This window comes from Apteryx mantelli, chromosome 36 (genome assembly GCF_036417845.1).
Source record: "Apteryx mantelli isolate bAptMan1 chromosome 36, bAptMan1.hap1, whole genome shotgun sequence".
Lineage (NCBI taxonomy): Eukaryota > Metazoa > Chordata > Aves > Apterygiformes > Apterygidae > Apteryx > Apteryx mantelli.
In genome coordinates this window covers 670,901-690,478 of record NC_090013.1, presented here as the reverse complement: position 1 = coordinate 690,478, position 19,578 = coordinate 670,901, and the positions used below count along the sequence as shown (strand labels likewise).

Below are 19,578 nucleotides of genomic sequence, written 5' to 3'. Positions count from 1 at the left end.
GGCGGCGAGGTGGGGGGGGGGGGGAGGGGGGCGCGGGGGGGGGGGGGTCCAGCCTAAGGCAGCATTTGGGGGGGGGGGGATGTGGGGCAGAGCCCCCCCACACCCCCCATGGCTGCACGGGGGTGTCTGTCCTGCCCCCCAAGTGCCCCCCCCCAGGCTCCTTCCTGCCCCCCCCCCCATGTGTCCTTCCGGCCCTGCTGGGGGGCAGCTCCCCAAATCGCCCCCCCCCCTCCCCCGGGAGGTGTGAGCTGGGGAGGGGAGATTTGGGGGGGGGGGGGAAGGACCCGGGTTCGGCCCCGCGTCCTGCGGTTCCCCTCGCTGCAGCGCCGGGGGGGGGGTCCCCTGTCCCCCCCCCCGCCCCATGGCTGCCATGTCCCCCCCCCCCCTCGTCCCCAACAGCCGGGGGGGGGCCGCCGAGGGGGGGGGGACACACAGGCTTTGGCACACGAACCCGGCGCGTTGCTTAAGGCACATATCGCTGCTGAGCGCCTCCCGCGCCCCCCCCCTCGCCCCCCTTCCTCCCCCCGGGGGACGCTATTTCGGGGCGGGGGGGGGACACACATGGCCCCTGGGCCGGGTCCTGGCTTTGGGGGGGGGGAGGGTTTGGGGGGGGGGCGGGAGCGGGGACGAAAGCGCGGCATACCAGGCGGCGGCAGGCAGAGCTCGGTTTGGGGGCCGGGGTGGGGGTGGGGGGCGGTTTTGGGGGGGGGGGCTGGGGCGCGTGGCCCCCCCCCGCCTTAGCTGGAGGGCAGGGCCTGCACGAAGATGCCCCGCGAGTCGGCCCGCGCCAGTTTGGCCGGGGGCTCCATGGCGTCGGCGGCCTCGGCGGCGCCGAGCGACAGCTCCTGCGGCATCTCCTCGTCGCTCTCCTCCTCCTCCTCCTCCTCCTCGTCTGCGCGGGGAGGGGGCACAAAAAGGAAACAAAAAAACCTCGTGACCGCGAGTGCCGCCCCCCACCCTGTGCTGCCCCCGAGCCACACACCCGCATCGTGCGTGTCAGTAGGTTTCAGAGTTAACGCTCCAGAGTAGGTTTCAGAGTTAACGCTCCCAGAGTAGGTTTCAGAGTTAACGATCCCGGAGGCCCGCGGGTGGCGCTGTGCCGAGCACGTTAACGGGCCCCGGTGGTGCCGTCTTTGCCGTGGGGGGGGGGGCTGTGGGGAGAGAGGGGGGGCGCGGGGGGTGTCTCACCTTTGTCGGGGTCCAGGGAGTTCAAGGAGCTCGTCAGGTTGGCGAACTGCGGGCGGGAGGCGGGTGAGGCCCTGCAAGGGGGGGGGGGGGAGCAGACCCCCCCCCCCAAACCCACCCGGTGGCCCCCCACAAGCCCCATCCCGGGGGGTCCCAGCCAGTCCCTGTCCCCGGGGGGGGGGGTCCCAGAAGCCCCCCAGTGCCCCCCCTGCCCCATAGGAGCCCCCCAGCACCTCCCCCTGCCCCATGGGGGCCCCCACAAGCCCAGTCCCCGTCCCAGGGGGTCCCAGAAGCCTCCCCAGAGCCACCCCCTGCCCCATGGGGTCCCCCCACGAGCCCAGTCCCCATCCCAGGGGTGAACCCGTCCCGTCCCCGGGGAGGGGGGGTCCCAGCTGCCCCCCCGGCGCCCCCCAGCGCCCCCCACCTCGCCCATGACGGCGATGGGGGTCTCGCCCTTGGCCTGGGCCACGCGGTGCTCCACCAGGTAGTACATGTACTCGTCGTAGAGCAGCCGGATGAGGTGGAAGGAGCCGAAGCTGGCGGCGCTGCGCAGGGTGAGGTCGCGGATGACCATGGAGCTGCGGGAGACGGGGACGAGGGGGGGGACGTCACCGCGGCGGCGGCGGCGCCACCCCCGGGACCCCCCCCCCAAACCACAGACGGACGCACGGACACGCACCTGTAGAAGGACCACTTGAGGAGGAAGAGCTTGGCGGCCTTGGGGAAGCCGTGGCTGCCCTGGTAGGGCTTGAGGACCTGGGTGACGACGCCGTCGAGCCAGGCGGCCCACTGCTCCAGCGAGTTCTGCTGCTGCAGCGTCATCTTGAAGTCCTGCTCCAGCCGCTGCACCACGCGGTCCTCGCAGCGGCACACCCACGACGCCTGCTCCTGCCGCGCCGGAGGGACCGTTGCCGTCAGAGACAAACCCCCCACCGCCGCGGTCACCTCCAACCCCGCGCGGCGACGGCGGTAGGGGAAGGGCACGGCCGGCGGCGCTACCTGGACGTTGGCGAAGTCGACGCGGTTGAGGTCGCTGAGCATCTGGTTGATCTGGGCCGTGTTCTGGAGCACGGCGCGCGCCGCCTGCGCCAGGTGGTTGAGAGAGGTGTAGCGCCGCAGCGTCTGGGCAAAGGCACTTGCTGCCGCCACCTGCGAGCGGGGTGGGGGGGCCGGAGGGGGGGCGTCAGCATCGCCGCTTCCCCCCCGTCCTCCATCCGTCCGTCCGTCCGTGCCGCCGCGGCGATCCCGACCTCACCTTCACGCGGACCATCTCCTCGGGGATGTTCATCATGGCGTTCGTTAACCAGCTCTCCAAACTCTTGGCGAAGTTGCGGATCGCTTGCGTCAAGGCACCTGCGCGGATTGGAGGGGGGGACGGTGAGCCGGCGGCGGGCGGCTGGCGCCGGAGCGGCGGCGGCAGCAGTGCCGGCTAGGCGGGAAGCGGGCGGACGCTCACTGGGGATGGGCCGGAGGACGTCGGGGATGAGGATCTCCACCAGCCCCTGGTAGAGCATGTTGTCGCAGTCCTTCGTCCACTTCAGCACCGGCTCGTACTTGGAGAGGACGACGAGGGAGCTCTTGGGCAGGCGCTTCTCCGCTTCGTCGTGGCTGCGGACGCGCGGGAGACGCTCGGGAAACGCTCCCCTGACCCAAAACCACCTGTCCCCCCCCCCCCCTTTCCCGGGGCGGCTCACGCGCGGTGGGGGGGGTTGGGGAAAGGTCCCCACTCACACGGCGACGGGGGCGGCTTCGCTGGGCTGGTTGAGGTTGTACCTCCAGAAGCTCTTCCACAAGGTCTCCACCAGGGTGAACTGCAGGTTTATCATCACGTCCACGATGGCCTGAGCGGGGAGGCAGTGGGGTGAGTTCCGGTGGCCTCCCCCTTCCCTTCCCTTCCCTCCTCTTCCTCCCGGAGCGGCGGAGCGGCGGCGCGGGAGCGCGTTACCTCGCAGTGCTCGCGGTAGAGCACCTGGAAGGCCTTGACGTCCTCGGCGCTCACCGCCTCGGGCAGCGCCTTGCCCTGCAGGTCGAGCTCGGCGAAGTCGGCGAGGGTCCGCGAGGCGTCTGCGGGGATGGGGGCGATGAGGGGGGGGGGCCCCCAACTCCGACCTCCGCATCCCGCATCCCGTATTCCGCCGCGGCCGGTCCTTACCCAGGAACTGCTGGTACTGCTGCACCTGGGTGCTGATGTCGGAGAGCCCCGCGGCCTGCTGCTGCCCCACGGCCACGCCGTTGGTCATGCCCTCCATCTTCTGGATGGGCTTGAGCCTGCGGGAAGGAGCGGGACAAACCATGGGGGGGGGGACGGACGTGAGGAAAGCGGGATGTGGGACGCGGGACGCGGGGACGTCGCCGCTCCGCGCCGGCCACCCGGTACCTCTGCTTCTGCGAGAAGGGCTGCTGCCGCATGGCCAGGTGCTGCTGGTCCTCCATGAGCCGCAGCAGCGGCGAGTTGGCTTTGATGCGGAGCCCGTAGTAGTGGTACTTGGAATTCCCTCTGCAACGGGGGTGGGAGGGAAAACACACGCGGCTTAGGGAATGTGCGCGAGGCTGGAGGAGGAGCCGCCGGAGGAGCAGCCGCCGGAGGAGCCGCCGCCGGCGGGACCCACCTGGTGCCCAGGCGGCGGGTGCGCAGCCCCATGAAGACGGAGCGGATGAGCTTGCCGAAGGAGGCGGCGTTGACGGGCTCCAGCTTCTGCTCCTGGCAGTGCAGCAGGTAGTGGCAGTAGAGGGTGCTGCGCGGCAGGCTGACGCCCTCGGCCGTCTCGTAGTTATCCAGCAGCCACTGCACCTGCGGCGCAGCCGGTCGCACCGTTTCCGACGCCGGCGCGGGAAGGCGGCAGCGCCGTGTCGTGCTGTGCTGTGCCGCGTCGCGCCGGCGCGGAGCACTCACCGTGGCCGGGGAGGCACGCGTGGTGTGGGAGTACGACTGGCCCGAGCTGCCCAGCATGTATCCGCCCTGGATGACGTAGGTGCCGGTGGCGGCGGCGGCGGCAGTGCCGGAGCCGGTGGCTGCAGCTGCGGCGGCGGCGCCGGGGTTGGCCACGATCTGCCCGCCGGAGACGTACATGGGCACGGAGCCGCTGCCGGCCACGGCCTGCGAGGTGGCCGGCGTGCTGGGCTGCACCGGCGCCGCCGGCGCCTCGTAGTAGTTGGTGCCGGCGTTTTGGGTGTAGAGCGGCGTCTCGGCGTAGGGGTAGGAGCCGGAGCGTCTGCAGGAGGCGGCGGCGGGTGAGCGGGATGAAAGGGGGGGGCAGGATGGCGGCGGGGGGGGCACCGGGACGGGCGCACTCACATGGTGCCGGCGGCGTAGCCGGCGTCGCCGCCCTCCACGTACTGCACCTGCCCGGGGTAGACGTGCTGCACCGGCACCTGCTGCAGCTGCTGCACCTGCGGGACGGGACGGAAATGGGGGAAAGGGGGGGGGGGGGCGGCATGGTGCTGAGCGCGGCCCCGGCCTCCCCGCATCCCGGGAGGAACCGCGCCGGCACCCTCCCGCATCCCTTGAGGAGATTGGGAATCCGGCGGCATCCCGGGGGGGGTGGGGGGGGAGGCCGGATGCCGCCGGCAGCGCCGGCACCTACTCTGAGCGCCGCGGCGGCCGGTCCCAGCACCAGCAGCCGGGGGCATCTCGGAGCGGCGGCGAGCGCCGACGCCGACGCCGGGGGCGGCGGGAGCAGCAGCGGCACCGGCTCGACCCGCTGCTCCGCCGGTGCCCGCGCCGGCGGCTCCGGGAGCGTGCGGCGCTGCACGGCAAACGGCGGCGCTGAGGGTGGCGGCAGTGCCGGATCCCCCCCCCCCCCCGATCCGCGCGGCGCTCCGGGGAAGGGCGGCACGGCGGCAGCGGTGCCGGATCCCCTCTGCCCGACCCGCGCGGCGCTCCGGGGAAGCCCGGCGCGGTGGCGGCGGCGGCGGCGGCGGCCGCCCGTTACCTCCTGGGCCACGTGCACCGGCGGGAGCCCCGCGACGCTCAGCTGCTGCACGGCGCCGGCTTTGGGCGTCTGCGGCGCCGCCTGCACCACCGACCGCTGCGGGGGGACGGGGATGGGGACCGGGATGGGGACAGGGATCGGGATGGGGACGGGGACCGGGATGGGGACGGGGACCGGGATGGGGACGGGAATGGGGACGGGGACACGTCAGTGCCGGCACCGCCGTGCACCCGGGACCCACGCCGGCCCATGTGTCCGTGTGCCGCCGGCCCCGGCACGGCCCTGCCGCGCTCGGCCTCTCTGCTTCCCTCCCTTCTGCTTCCCTCCCCTTCCTTCGATGTTCCTTGCCTTGCTTTTCCTTTCTTTTCTCTCTTTTCCTTTCCTTCCTTTTCCCTTCCTTTCCTTTTCCTTTCCTTCCTTTTTCTTTCCTTTTCCTTTCATTTTCCTTTCTTTTCCTTCCTTTTCTTTTTCTTTTCTTCCTTTTTTCCTTTTCCTTTCCTTCCTTTTTCTTTTCTTCCTTTTTTCCTTTTCCTTTCCTTCCTTTTTCTTTTCTTCCTTTTTTCCTTTTCTTTCCCTTCCTTTCCTTCCTTTTCCTTTCCTTCCTTTTCTTCTTCCTTTTCTCCCTTCTTCTTTCCTCCCTTTTCTTGCTTTTGCCTTTCCTTCCTTTTCCTTTCCCCCCTTTCCCTCTCCTCCCTTTCCCTTTGCCTTTTCCTGCCCTTTCCCCCCCCGCAGCTCCCGCCGCCCCCCGGCCCCTCCGGGGGCTCCCGCGGAGCAGGGGAGCGAAACGCATCCGCGCTGCCGTTAATTCTCCCGCGGAAACGCGGCACAGCGGCGGCGCGGGAGGAGGACCGGAGCGGTGCCGGAGCGCTGCCGGAGCGGCGGCACTCACCTCCTGCGCGACGGGCACCGGCTGGACGCCGTGGACCTGGAGCTGCGGCACGGGGCCCGGCTTGGCGGAGCCGCTGCTCTGCGCCGGCGAGCGCTGCGAGAGCGCCCGGACGGGCCGCGTCAGCGCCTGCTCCCGAATTCCCGCTCCCGCATTCCCGCTCCCGGCCCCGAATTCCCGGCCCCAGCCCCACCGCCGCCCCTTTTCACCCCCCCCCGCGACATCCTGTACCGAAAACGCCGCTTCGGGCCCCGTTTCCGCGCGGCGGCGGCGGCGGCTCCGAAGGAACCCCCATCCCTAACGGAGCGAAGGGGCCGGCCCGGAGACGTTAAAGCCGGAGCAGAAGGGGATCCTTCCCCCCCCCCCCCCCCCGGCCGCTGTCCAAACCCCTTTGCCGGTTATTTCCCCCCCCCCCAGTGCAAGAGGAGGCGGCTCCGGTCCTCGGCGCCGGCTACGGGGAGCGGGAAGAGCCGCAGCGGAGCCACGCGGATCCGCCGGGAAGGTGGATGGTGCTGGGGGGGGGTCGAGGCTGCGTCTGCCGGTGGCACCGTTTTCGGGGGAATCCAGGCGCCGCCGTGGCTCCGTGGAGCCGGCACGGCATGGAGCGGGATGGCGGGAAGGGGATGGAGCGGGATGGCGGGAGCGGGACGGAGCGGGATGGCACGGAGCAGGACGGAGTGGGATGGTGGGAGCAGGACGGAGCAGGATCACGGAGCAGGATGGTGGGAGCAGGACAGAGCAGGATGGCATGGAGCAGGACAGAGCGGGATGGCGGGAGCGGGATGGAGCGGGATGGCGGGAGCGGGACAGAGCGGGATGGCGGGAGCGGGACAGAGCGGGATGGCGGGAGCGGGACGGAGTGGGATGGCAGGAAGGGGACGGAGCGGGATGGCGGGAAGGGGATGGAGCGGAATGGCACAGAGCAGGATGGAGCGGGATGGCAGGAAGGGGACGGAGCGGGATGGCGGGAACGGGATGGAGCGGGATGGCAGGAAGGGGACGGAGTGGGATGGCGGGAGCAGGACGGAGCAGGATGGCAGGAAGGGGATGGAGCAGGATGGCGGGAACGGTATGGAGCGGGATGGCAGGAAGGGGACAGAGCGGGATGGCACGGAGCGGGACGGAGCGGAGCGTCTTTACCTGCTGGGGCACCTGGACGCCGGTGATCTGGAGCGGGGAGACGGCCGCCGGCTTGGCCTGGACCAGGAGCCTCTGCGGGAGGGAGCCGAGGGGTCGGAGGGAGCCGAGGAAGAGCGGCGACGGAGCGGGGCTGGAGCGGGGCATCCCGGGGCTGGAGCGGGGCTGGAGTGGGGCAACCCAGGGCTGGAGCAGGGCGTCCCGGGACCAGAGTGGGACACCGTGGGGCTGGAGGGGGACGCTATGGGGCCGGAGCGGGGTGTTCTGGGGCCGGAGCAGGACACCATGGGGCTGGAGCGGGACGCTGTGGGGCTGGAGCAGGGCGCCGAGGGGCCGGAGCGGGGCCAGAGCAGGACACTGTGGGGCTGGAGCGGGGCTGGAGCAGGACGCCAAGGGGCTGGAGCGGGGCCAGAGCAGGACACTGTGGGGCTGGAGCAGGGCTGGAGCAGGATGCCTTGGGGCTGCAGTGGGGCACTGAGGGGCCGGAGAGGGACGCCAAGGGGCTGGAGCAGGGCCAGAGCGGGACACCGTGGGGCTGGAGTAGGGTGTTCTGGGGCTGGAGCAGATGCCGTGGGGCCGGAGCGGATGCCGTGGGGCCGGAGCGGACGCCGCGGGGCCGGAGCGGGTCGGTACCTGCTGCGGGGCCTGGACCTGCTGCACCACCTGCGTGGGGACCCCGGCGGGCGCCGGCGCCGCTGCCGAGCCGGGACTGGCCTCCGACACGGTGTCGCTGGGCCGCATGGCGCCTTCTGCCTCGCGGAGGGGGGGGGGGAAAAGTCGGGAAAACGGCGGGGGGGAACCGGGAAAGGCGCCCGGCTCCGGCCCCTCGGCCCCGAACCCGCCGCTTTCGGCCCCAACCGGCGGCGCCGGCGCGACCGGGCCGAGGAGCCCGGAGGGGAATCGAGACCCGCGGCCGCCGGGAAGCGGCTTTGGTGGAGGGATGCGGCCGCTGGGAAGCGGCGCCGGCAGAGGGATGCGACCGCCGGGAAGCGGCTTTGCTGGTGGAGGGATGCAACCGCTGGGAAGTGGCACCAGCGGAGGGATGCGACCGCCGGGAAGCGGCTTTGGCGGCCGCTGGGAAGCAGCATTGGTGGAGGGATGCAACCGCCAGGAAGCGGCTTTGGTGGCCGCTGGGAAGCGGCGCTGGCACAGGGATGCAGCCGCCGGGAAGCAGTGCTGGTGGAGGGATGCAACCGCCGGGAAGCAGCTTTGGTGGCCACCGGGAAGCGGTGCTGGTGGAGGGATGCAACTGCTGGGAAGTGGCACTGGTGGAGGGATGCGACTGCTGGGAAGCGGCTTTGGGGGCCACCGGGAAGCGGCATCGGTGGAGGGATGCGACCGCCGGGAAGCGGCATCAGTGGAGGGATGCGACCGCCGGGAAGCGGTTTTGGCAGCCGCTGGGAAGCGGCGCTGGCAGAGGGATGCATCCGCTGGGAAGCAGCTTTGGCAGAGGGATGCGGCTGCCGGGAAGCGGCTTTGGTGGCCACCGGGAAGCAGCATCGGTGGAGGGATGCGGCCGCCAGGAAGCAGCTTTGGCAACCGCTGGGAAGCAGCGCTGGCAGAGGGATGCGACTGCCGGAAGCGGCATCAGTGGAGGGATGTGACCGCCAGGAAGCGGCTTTGGTGGCCGCCGGGAAGCGGCATCAGCAGAGGGATGCAGCTGCCGGGAAGCGGCTTTGGCAGAGGGATGCGGCCGCTGGGAAGCAGCTTTGGTGGCCGTGGGAAGCGGCATCAGCAGAGGGATGCAACCGCTGGGAAGCGGCTTTGGCGGAGGGATGCGACTGCCAGGAAGCGGCACCGGTGGAGGGATGCGACTGCCAGGAAGCGGCACCGGTGGAGGATGCGACTGCCAGGAAGCAGCGCCGGCAGAGGGACGCGGCTGCTGGGAAGTGACTTTGGCGGAGGGATGCGACTGCCAGGAAGCAGCCTTGGCAGCCGCTGGGAAGCGGTGCTGGTGGAGGGACGCGGCCGCCGGGAAGCGGCTTTGGGGGCCACGGGGAAGCGGCTTCGGCGGCGGGATGCGGCGGCGCGGGCGCTTACCGGAGACGGTGACGACGATGTACTGCTGCGGGGCGGGCGGCGGCGGGGCGGCGGGGGCGGCGGGCGCCGCCGGTGCCCCCAGCTCGGCGCCGTAGGCCTTGGGGGCGGCGGCGGCGGCGGCGGCGGGGGCGCCGGCAGCTCTGCCGTGTAGGGCGCCGGCGCGGGGGCCGGGGCGGCCGCCTGTTGCGGCGGCGGCGGCGGCGGCGGCGGCGCCTGTTGCGGCGGCGGCGCCTGTTGCTGGGCCGCCTGCAGCTCCGTAACGTAGGCCTGCGTCGCCATGCCGACGGAGAACGGGGGGTTTTCCGGCTTCCTTTCGTCGAGGAGGCGGCGGGAGGGAAGCGAAGGCAGAAGCAAGGGGAGAAGCGGTGAGCGGGGGGGCGCCGGGGCCTCCCCCCCCCCCCCCCCCCCCGGGGCCTCGTTGCGCCCTGCCGCCGCTAACGAGCCGGGGCAATTAGCAGCGGGGCAGCAGGGGCAGCCGCTTCCCCTGCCGAGCCTGGCTGGGATGGAGCCGGTCGGGATCCCCTGGGATGGAGCCGGTTGGGATCCCACAGGGCTGGAGCCGGTTGGGATCCCCCCAGGATGGAGCCAACCAACATCCCCCAGGCCAGAGCCAGTTGGGATCCCCCCAGGGCAAAGCTGGTTGGGATCCTCCCGGGATGGAGCCAGTTGGGATTCTCCTGGGATGGAGCTGGTCAGGATCCCCCCGGGATGGAGCAGGGAGGGAGATGCTGGCACCGGATGCAGCTCCGGCGGCTCCGGGATCCCTTGGGAACGGCCAGGCTCCATAATTCCCTGCCAGGAATCCCGGGAGCAGGGCGCCAGGCGGGAACGGGGGTGCGGTGATGTCATGCCCCTGCTGATGTCACCCCCATGCTGATGTCACCCTGGCAGTGATGTCACCCCCCCATGGTGACGCCGGGCCCCGGCGCCCCCATCTCCCCGTGTCACCGCCACGGTGTGACATCACAGCACGACGTCACCCCCGGCAACGCGACGCCGGGCTGCGGGGTGACGTCACGGGACGACCTCCCCTCCCCCGGTGCTGTCACCGCGCCACGTTGCCAGGCAACAACACGCCGCCGCATGACGTCAGCAACGCAGCACCACCCCACGTGGTGACACCACAGGGTGACATCACGGGGGTGACATCACAGCCCTCCCCGCCAGCTGCATGACATCACCACGTGCCACCCCCCCAACCCGATGACATCACGGCGCGCCCGGCGCTATGACATCACCGTGTGACATCATCACCCCCCCCCGCAGCCAGCGCGCCCCCAGGCCGGGCGGGGGGGCGGGGTCCCCCTCCCGCGGCGCCCCGCCCCCTCCGCCCCTCGCAATTGGCGCCCATCGGAGCCCCGCCTCTTCCCATTGGTCCGCCCGCCCACCAATCACCGGGGCGCGCGGCAGGCCCCGCCCCCCCCGGGGCCTGGGCCCTTCTTAATCCCGGGGCCGCTGCCGGGACCCCTCAGTCGGGGCAGGGCAGCGCCCGCCCCCCCCCGCCGGGGTGCCCCCCCTCGCCGCGCCCCCCTTCCCCCTCCGCCGCTTTCCCCCCCCTCCCCTTCCCCTCCCTCCCCGCCGCCGCCATCTTGTGCGGCCTCGCGCAGGACCCACCTGGCTCGTCCCTCCCCGGGGCCCCGCGGAGGCCGCGTCCCTTCCAGGGCCGGAGGCGTCGGGCGGCGCGGCCGCGGCCGGGCCCGGGGCCCCGGTGCCGGCGCGGGCTAGGGGGGGGCCGGGGCCGGGCGGGGGCGGCGGCGGGGCGGGGGCGGCCGGGGCGGCGGCGGTTGTTGTTGCCGGGTTCCCTGGTCGCCACGGCTACCGTGGCTATGGCGCCCTCCGTGTTCCCTCACCGGGGCAAATGTTGCTACCCACCTCGGCTGCGGGCGGGGCCGCCGAGGAGGAAGCGCGGGGGGGGGGGAGGAGGCGGAGGAGGAGGGGAAGCCCCCGCCGCGCCCCGCCCCCCGCGCGCCCCCATTGGCCGCTGCCGCCCCCTCCCGCGCGACGGTTGGCTGCCGCCCGCGTCGCTCCCCCGGAGGCCCCGCCCCCGCCGCCCGCAGGGCGGGGCGCTCGCGGCGATTGGTCGCGCCGCGCGTCCGTCGGCGCTTCCTGCGCAAGGGAGAGGGGGCGGGAGGCGGGGTGGGATTGGCCCGGCGGGGAGCTGGCGGCCGGCGGTTGGCCGCCGCCGCTGCCAATCAGCGTCGAGGAGGAGGGGGGAGCCGCGCCCCGGCGCGCGGGGAGGAGGGGGATGGCGCATGCGCGCGAGGCCGCGCGGGCTGGCGGGAAACGTAGTTCTCTGCGCGCGGGCCTGAGAGCCCCCTCCGGCGCTACGTCAGGGCCCGATGACGTCAGCAGGCGGCAGCGGGGCGGAGGGGGCAGCGCCTCCCGTGACGTCACCGCTCGCCAGTGACCTCACGGCGCCGCCATGGCCCCCCCTCCGCCGGCCCTTATCTCCTGGCCCAGCCCGGCCCGGCCCGGCCGCCCGCGATAAGGAAGGGTGGCGGCGGCGCAAAGGGCAGCGCCGGGCAGGGGGGGCTGTGGGGCTGGGTGTGGGGCTGGGCCGGGGGACGTGGGGCCCAGATAGGGCGGATGTGGGGCTCGGTGTGGGGCTGGGATGGAGGACGTGGAGCCGGGAGGGGGGACATGTGGGGCTGGGTGTGGGGCTGGGCCGGGGGACGCAGGTCCCAGGTGTGTGGTGGGGCCGGGCTGGGGAGACGTGGGGCTCAATGTGGGGCTCAATGTGGGACCTGGGCGGGTGCCGTGGGGCCGGGTGTGGGGCTGGCTGGGGGGCTGGGCTGGGGGAGACGTGGGGCTCAGTGTGGGGCTGGCCGTGGGGCAGGGATGGAGGACATGGAGCCGGAAGGAAGAAATGTGGGGGCTGGCCGTGGGGCTGTGCAGCCTGGGGCACGAGGACAGGTCTGCGGCCAGGGGGGGCATCTGGGGGGTCCCAGTGCCATGGGGTCTCCATGCCATGGGGGTCCCAGTGACATGGGGGTCCCGGTGCCATGGGGGTCCTGGTGCCATGGGGGCTGTGGTGACATTGGGGTCCTGGTGCCGGGGGGGGTCTTGTTGCCATCAGGCCGTGGGGGCTGCAGCCAGCGCGAGATCGGGCGGCTCTGCTAGCGCGGGGACACGCGGGGACATGCGGGGACACGTGGGGACATGCGGGGACACGTGGGGACACGCAGCCCCCCCCCCCCCAAAATAAAGCTCCGCCAACGCTCCGTCTCCGCTATCGCCCGGCACCTAACGGTTCGAGCGGGGGGGGGGGGGGACCGGACGCCTGGGTCCCCTCCCAGCGGCGGGGGGGGGGGAAGGGGCGAAGGGGCGAAGGGAAGGGGGGGCCCGGATGCCTGGGTCCCCGAGCGGGGCCGGGGGTGTCGGGCCCTGAGTCACTTCCTCCCCGGCAGCCGGGCGGCAGGTAGGGAGGGACCCGGCGGCGGCGCCGCCGCAGCCCCGCGCCCGGACGCCTGGGCCCCCGCGGGGACGGCGACGGGGGTTGGGGCTGAGACCGATTTTGGGAGCGGGTTTGGGGGCTGAAACCAGGTTTGGGGGCAGGTTTGGGCTGCGTTTGGGGCTAAAACCAGCTTTGGGCTGCGTTTGGGGCTAAAACCAGCTTTGGGGGCAGGTTTGGGGCTGCACCGGGGCTTGGGGCTGCATTTGGGGCTGGGTTTGTGGCTGGGACCAGTTTTGGGGCTGGTTTGGGGGCTGAAACCAGGTTTGGGGGCAGGTTTGCGGCTGGGACCAGGTTTGGGGCCGGGTTTGTGGCTGGGACCAGTTTTGGGGCTGGTTTGGGGGCTGAAACCAGGTTTGGGGGCAGGTTTGCGGCTGGGACCAGGTTTGGGGCCAGGTTTGGGGGCAGGTTGGGGGCTGAGCTGGGGCCGGGGGCCGGTTCAGGACCCCGGAACCGGGGCTGGCGCCGGGCTGAGCCGGGCTCGGGGCCGGTTCGGGGCCCGCGCGGGTTTGTCCCCGCGTGGGACGGGGCTGGGGGCTCCTGGGGGCCGGCTGCCAGGACGCCTGGGCCCCCCGGACGCCTGGGCCCCCTCGTGGGACCCCCTGGACACCCGGATCCCCCTGGGGTTCCAGGACGCCTGGGTCCCCTCGAGGTGCCAGGACGCCTGGGCCCCCTCGCAGGAGCGGGACGCCTGGGCCCCCCGGTACGCCTGGGCCCCCTCGGCAGGCGGCGCGGCGGAAGCGGGGCGGCCCCGCAGGAAGGTGGCGGTTGACACTGGCGCGGGGGCCATGGGGGGGCCCCGGGGGGCCGCCGCCCTCCGGCTCCTGCTGCTGCTGCTGCTGCTGCTCGCGGCCGCCGGCGCCGCATGGGGAGGTGGGACCCGCGGCACCCCCGCCCGGACGCCTGGGTCCCCTGGGGGGGCAGGACGCCTGGGTCCCCGTGGGGGTGGGAGTCCCGGACGCTTGGGTCCCCATGGGGGTGGGAGTCCCAGACACCTGGATCCCCATGGGGGTGGGAGTCCCGGATGCCTGGGTCCCCCGGGGGGTCAGGACGCCTGGGTCCCCAAGGGGGTGGGAGTCCCGGACGCCTGGGTCCCCCGGGGGGCAGGACGCCTGGGTCCCAAGGGGGTGGGAGTCCCGGACGCCTGGGTCCCCCGGGGGGGCAGGACGCCTGGGTCCCCAAGGGGGTGGGAGTCCCGGACGCCTGGGTCCCCCGGGGGGGCAGGACACCTGGGTCCCCAAGGGGGTGGGAGTCCCGGACGCCTGAGTCCCCCGGGGGGGCAGGACGCCTGGGTCCCCAAGGGGGTGGGAGTCCCGGATGCCTGGGTCCCCCGGGGGGGCAGGACACCTGGGTCCCCGTGGGGGTGGGAGTCCCGGACGCCTGGGTCCCCCAGGGGGGCAGGACGCCTGGGTCCCCGTGGGGGTGGGAGTCCCGGACGCCTGGGTCCCCCGGGGGGGCAGGACGCCTGGGTCCCCGTGGGGGTGGGAGTCCCGGACGCCTGGGTCCCCTGGGGGGGGCAGGACGCCTGGGTCCCCATGGGGATGGGAGTCCCGGACGCCTGGGTCCCCTGGGGGGGCAGGACGCCTGGGTCCCCAAGGGGGTGGGAGTCCCAGACACCTGGGTCCCCAAGGGGGTGGGAGTCCTGGACACCTGGGTCCCCTTCAGGGTGGAGGGTGGGGGACAGGACGCCTGGGTCCCTTGCAGCCCCCGGGGTGGGGGGTGGCCCGGACGCCTGGGCCCCGGCCCGGACGCCTGGGTCCTTTGCAGCCTCCGGGATGGAGGATGGCCCGGACACCTGGGCCCCGGCCCGGACGCCTGGGGCCCCAGCCCGGCGGCTCAGCCGGCACCGCAGAGGCCCCGCAGGACCGGACCGAGCTGCGCTGCCTCCGCCTGGGCCCCACCGGGGGATGAACTGCAGCTGGGGGGGCCCCGCGCCGCCGCCCGGCCCCCTCGTCCTGCACTACCGGAGCCTCAAGCTGTGAGTGCGGCGGCTGCCGGACGCCGGGGCCCTCGGTGGGGGAGGGGGGGGGCACCTGGGTGCCTCGGGGAGGGGGTGGCCGGACACCTGGGCCCCTCCTGGCCGGACACCTGGGCCCCTTGCGGTGGGATGCCTGGGTCCCTCATGGGGTGGCCGGACACCAGGGTCCCTCGGGGGGGGGGCGGCCGGATGCCTGGGCCCCTTGGAAGTGTGTGGGGGGCACCTGGGTCCCTCCTGGCCGGACGCCTGGGCCCCTCCCGGCTGGGGTCCCTGGGGGCAGCCGGACACCTGGGCCCCTCGTGGCTGGGGTCCTGGGGGGGGGGTGGCCGGACGCCTGGGCCCCTCGCGGCTGGGGTCCCGGGGGGGGGGGTGGCCGGACGCCTGGGCCCCTCCTGGCTGGGGTCCCGGGGGGGGGGGGGTGGCCGGACGCCTGGGCCCCTCGCGGCTGGGGTCCCTGGGGGGGGGGTGGCCGGACGCCTGGGCCCCTCCTGGCTGGGGTCCCGGGGGGGGGGGGTGGCCGGACGCCTGGGCCCCTCGCGGCTGGGGTCCCGGGGGGGGGGGGTGGCCGGACGCCTGGGCCCCTCGCGGCTGGGGTGCCGGGGGCAGGTGGCCCCGTGGTGACAGCGGTGCGCAGGGGGCAGCAGGGCCCGGGGAGGGCGCGGGCGCCGCCGGGGCAGCCGTGGGTGCTGGTGCCGCGGGCCGAGCTGACGGCCGGCGACGTCTACGCCGTGTGGGTGCAGGCGCCCGGCGGGCGACGCCTCACCCGGCCCCTCACCGTCTCCCTCGACCTCATAGGTACCGCCGGGCCCGGACGCCTGGGCCCACGCTGGGGGGGCTGGCGGGGGGGGGCAGGACGCTGGGTCCTTGAAGGGGGGCTGGGGGGCTGGGACCCGGACGCCTGGGCCCACGTTGGGGGGGGGCCCGGACACCTGGGTCCTCACTGGGGGGGGGGGGCAGGGCACCTGGGTCCTTGCTGGGGGGGGGGCAGGGGGGCTGGGGCCGGACGCCTGGGCCCATGTTGGGGGGAGCCCGGACGCCGGGGCCCCTGGCTGGGGGGCTGGGGGGGGAGGATGCCCGGGCCCTTGTTGGGGGGCTGGGGGGGGGGCAGGACGCCTGGGCCCTTAACGGGGCGCCCGGACGCCGGGGCCCTGGCTGGGGTGCCCGGACGCCTGGGCCCTTAACGGGGCGCCCGGACGCCGGGGCCCTTAACGCCGCGCGGGCTGAGCGGTGCGCGCAGAGAAGCCGCCGGCGCCGCGGCTGCGGGTGGAGGCGACGCCGGCGCTGGCCCTTCGCTGGACGTGGCCCCCGGCTGGGCCGTGGCCGGGGGGGCCCCGCGCTGCGCCCTGCGCTACCGCCCCCGCGGGAGCCCGCGCTGGACCACGGTGCGCCGGGGGGGACGGGATCGGGGATGGATGGGATTGGGGATGGGATTGGGACGGGGATGGGGATGGGGACGGGGATGGGGATGGGGATGGGGATGGGGATGGGGATGGGATGGGGATGGGATGGGATTGGGAGGGATGGGGACGGGGATGGGGATGGAGAGGGAACAGGACAGGATGGAGATGGGATAGGAATGGGGATGGGAACGGGGACGGGGATGGGGATGGGGATGGAGAGGGGACAGGATGGGGATGGGGATGGGATGGGGATGGGGATGGGGATGGGATGGGGGTGGGATGGGATGGGGATGCGGATGGAGAGGGGATGGGACGGGATGGGGATGGGGACGGGATGGGATAGGGATGGGAATGGGATGGGGATGGGATGGGGATGAGGTTGGGATGGGGACAGGGAAAGGGACGGGATGGGGATGGGAACGGGGACAGGATGGGAACGGGGACAGGGACAGGGCCGGGGCCGGGTTTGGGGCCGGGCAGCGGCCGCGGCGTCGGGTCGCGGCGACGTCGCCGTGTCCCCGAGGTGGCCGAGGCGGAGCTGGAGCCGGGCGGCTACGAGTTCCCGGGGGGGCGGCTGGCGCCGGGGGCCCCCCACGAGGCGCAGAGCCGCTGCGCCGCCCCCCGGCCCCCCGGGCCCTGGAGCGACTGGAGCCCCCCCGCCGCCTTCACCACCCCCCTGGCCGGTGCGCCCGGACGCCGGGGCCCCTTGGGGGGGGGGACACAGGGCACCTGGGCCCCTTGGGGGGAGGCACCCGGACGCCGGGGCCCCTTGGGGGGGGGGGACACAGGACACCTGGGCCCCTTGGGGGGGAGGCACCCGGACGCCGGGGCCCCTTGGGGGGGGGGACACAGGACACCTGGGCCCCTTGGGGGGGAGGCACCCGGACGCCTGGGCCCCTTGGGGGGGGGGACACAGGACACCTGGCCCCAGGGGGGAGGCACCCGGACGCCGGGGCCCCTTGGGGGGGGGGGGACACAGGACACCTGGGCCCCAGGGGGAGGCACCCGGACGCCTGGGCCCTGGGGGGGGGGGGACACAGGACACCTGGGCCCCTTGGGGGGGGACACCCGGACACCTGGGCCCTGGGGTGGGGGGGGACAGGACCGGACACCTGGGCCCCTTGGGGGGGGAATGTCTGGGTCCCTTGGGGGGGGGGACACCTGGGTCCCCGGGGTGGGGGGTGCCCGGACGCCTGGGCCCCGGGGGGGGGGGGGTTGACCTGGACGCCGGGGCCCCTGGGGTGGGGAGGGGGGGGGGGGGCGCCCGGACACCTGGGTCCCCGCGGGGACGGGCCCCCCCCCCCCCCCGGACGCCTGGGCCCGCTCACGCCGTGTCCCAGCGCTCCTGGCGCCGCCGCTCGCCTGGCACCTGGTGGAGGGGTCGCGGCGGGGGGGGACCCGGGTGCTGCTGCTCTGGAAGGTGAGGCCGGCCGGACGCCTGGGCCCCTTGGGGGCTGGGGGGCGCCCGGACGCCTGGGCCCCCTGGGGCTGGGGGGTGCCCGGATGCCTGGGCCCCTTGGGGGCTGGGGGGTGCCCGGACGCCTGGGCCCCTCTGGGGCTGGGGGGCGCCCGGACGCCTGGGCCCCTTGGGGGCTGGGGGGCGCCCGGACGCCTGGGCCCCTTGGGGCTGGGGGGTGCCCAGACGCCTGGGCCCCTTGGGGCTGGGGGGCACCCGGACGCCTGGGCCCCCTGGGGCTGGGGGACGCCCGGACGCCTGGGCCCCTTGGGGCTGGGGGACACCCGGACGCCTGGGCCCCCTGGGGCTGGGGGGTGCCCGGACGCCTGGGCCCCTTGGGGGCTGGGGGGCACCCGGACGCCTGGGCCCCTTGGGGCTGGGGGACGCCCGGACGCCTGGGCCCCCTGGGGCTGGGGGGTGCCCGGACGCCTGGGCCCCTTGGGGCTGGGGGACACCCGGACGCCTGGGCCCCCTGGGGCTGGGGGGTGCCCGGACGCCTGGGCCCCTTGGGGCTGGGGGACACCCGGACGCCTGGGCCCCTTGGGGCTGGGGGGCGCCCGGACGCCTGGGCCCCTTGGGGGGGTGCCTGGACGCCAGGGTCCCTTGGGGGGTGGGTGACCCGGATGCCTGGGCCCCTTGGGGGGGGTGCCTGGACGCCAGGGTCCCTTGGGGGGTGGGTGACCCGGATGCCTGGGCCCCTTGGGGCTGGGGGACGCCCGGACGCCTGGGCCCCTTGGGGCTGGGGGGCGCCGGACGCCTGGGCCCCTTGGGGGCTGGGGGACACCCGGACGCCTGGGCCCCTGGGTGGGGGGTGACCTGGACGCCGGGGCCCCTGCAGGGTGGGTGACCCGGACGCCTGGGCCCCTGGGGGGGGGGGTGGGGGTGACTGACCCGGACGCCTGGGCCCCGCAGGAGCCGTCGGGGGCGGGGGGCCGCGTGCGGGGCTACACGGTGACGGCGGAGCCGGGGGGGGGCGGGGGCCCCCGCCGCCGCCTGCGCCCCCCCTGCTGCCGCCTGCGCCTGCCCCCCGGCACCGCCCGGGCCGCCCTGCGAGCTCGCAGCCGCGCGGGGGCCTCCGCGCCCGCCCGCCTCCGCCTGCCCCCCCGGCCAGGTGGGACCCCCCCGGGACCCCCCCCCCCCTTGGGACATCCCTGTGGGATCCCCTCCCTTGGGACCCCCTATGAGAGACCCCCGGGACCCCCCCCGGGACCCCCCCCCCTTGGGACATTCCTATGGGATCCCCTCCCTTGGGACCCCCCTATGAGAGACCCCCGGGACCCCCCCCCCCGGGACCCCCCCTTGGGACATCCCTGTGGGATCCCCTCCCTTGGGACCCCCTATGAGAGACCCCCGGGACCCCCCCCCCGGGACCCCCCCTTGGGACATCCCTGTGGGACCCCCCCCCCCGGACATCCCAATGAGACCCCCCCATGGGACACCCCCCCCCGTGGGACACCCCTATAGGACCCCCCATGGGATTCCCCCCATGAGACCCCCCCCCAGGACCCCCCTGTCGGACCCCCTCCCTTGGGATTCCCCCTATGGGCCCCCCCCATTGGACCCTATATGGGCTCCCCCCATTGGATCCCCCCATGGGACACCACTGGGACCCCCCCCCGTGGGACCCCCCCGTGGGACCCCCCCGTGGGACCCCCTATGGGACCCCCCCATTGGATCCCCCCATGGGACTCTTCCCCCCCCCATGGGCACCCCAGGACCCCCCGGCCCCCCCCAGACCTATGGGACCCCCCTGCCCCCCCCAGGCCCCCGGGACCCCTGAACGTGGGAGGGGTTGGAGGGGGGGGGCCGGATGTGGGGCTCCGGGGGGGGGATTTGGGGGCTCCGGGGGGGTCCCGGGGGGGTCCCGGGTGCCTGAGGTGGTCTCGGCGCAGAGGAGGCCCCGGCGCGGGGGGGCAGCGCCCAGGGGACCCCCCCGAGCCGGGGGGCAGCGGCCAGCGGAGGAGGGAGCCTGGACGGAGCCTCCGGCTGCTGGGTGAGACGGGAACCGGGACGGGGACGGGAATGGGAAGGGGGACGGGAATGGGAAGGGAATGGGGATGGGAATGGGATGGGGATGGGAACAGGGATGGGGATGGGGATGGGAACAGGGATA

At 74.6% G+C, this 19,578-nt stretch overlaps 1 protein-coding gene across 1 annotated transcript; it reads right to left on the bottom strand.

Annotated features, from left to right (window-relative positions):
- Positions 1-707: 707 nt before the first annotated feature.
- RFX1 (regulatory factor X1) lies at positions 708-10,906 on the bottom strand. Its single transcript, XM_067314692.1, is given in 22 exon segments — positions 708-892; positions 1,189-1,234; positions 1,610-1,763; positions 1,865-2,073; positions 2,185-2,334; positions 2,441-2,538; positions 2,642-2,793; positions 2,917-3,026; positions 3,131-3,249; positions 3,338-3,453; positions 3,563-3,682; positions 3,795-3,976; positions 4,079-4,397; positions 4,481-4,575; positions 4,770-4,931; positions 5,118-5,213; positions 6,007-6,099; positions 7,144-7,215; positions 7,774-7,889; positions 9,181-9,285; positions 9,288-9,490; positions 10,795-10,906. Coding segments are annotated over 21 exon segments (2,841 nt in total). The 5' UTR covers positions 9,460-9,490; positions 10,795-10,906; the 3' UTR covers positions 708-737.
- Positions 10,907-19,578: the final 8,672 nt, after the last annotated feature.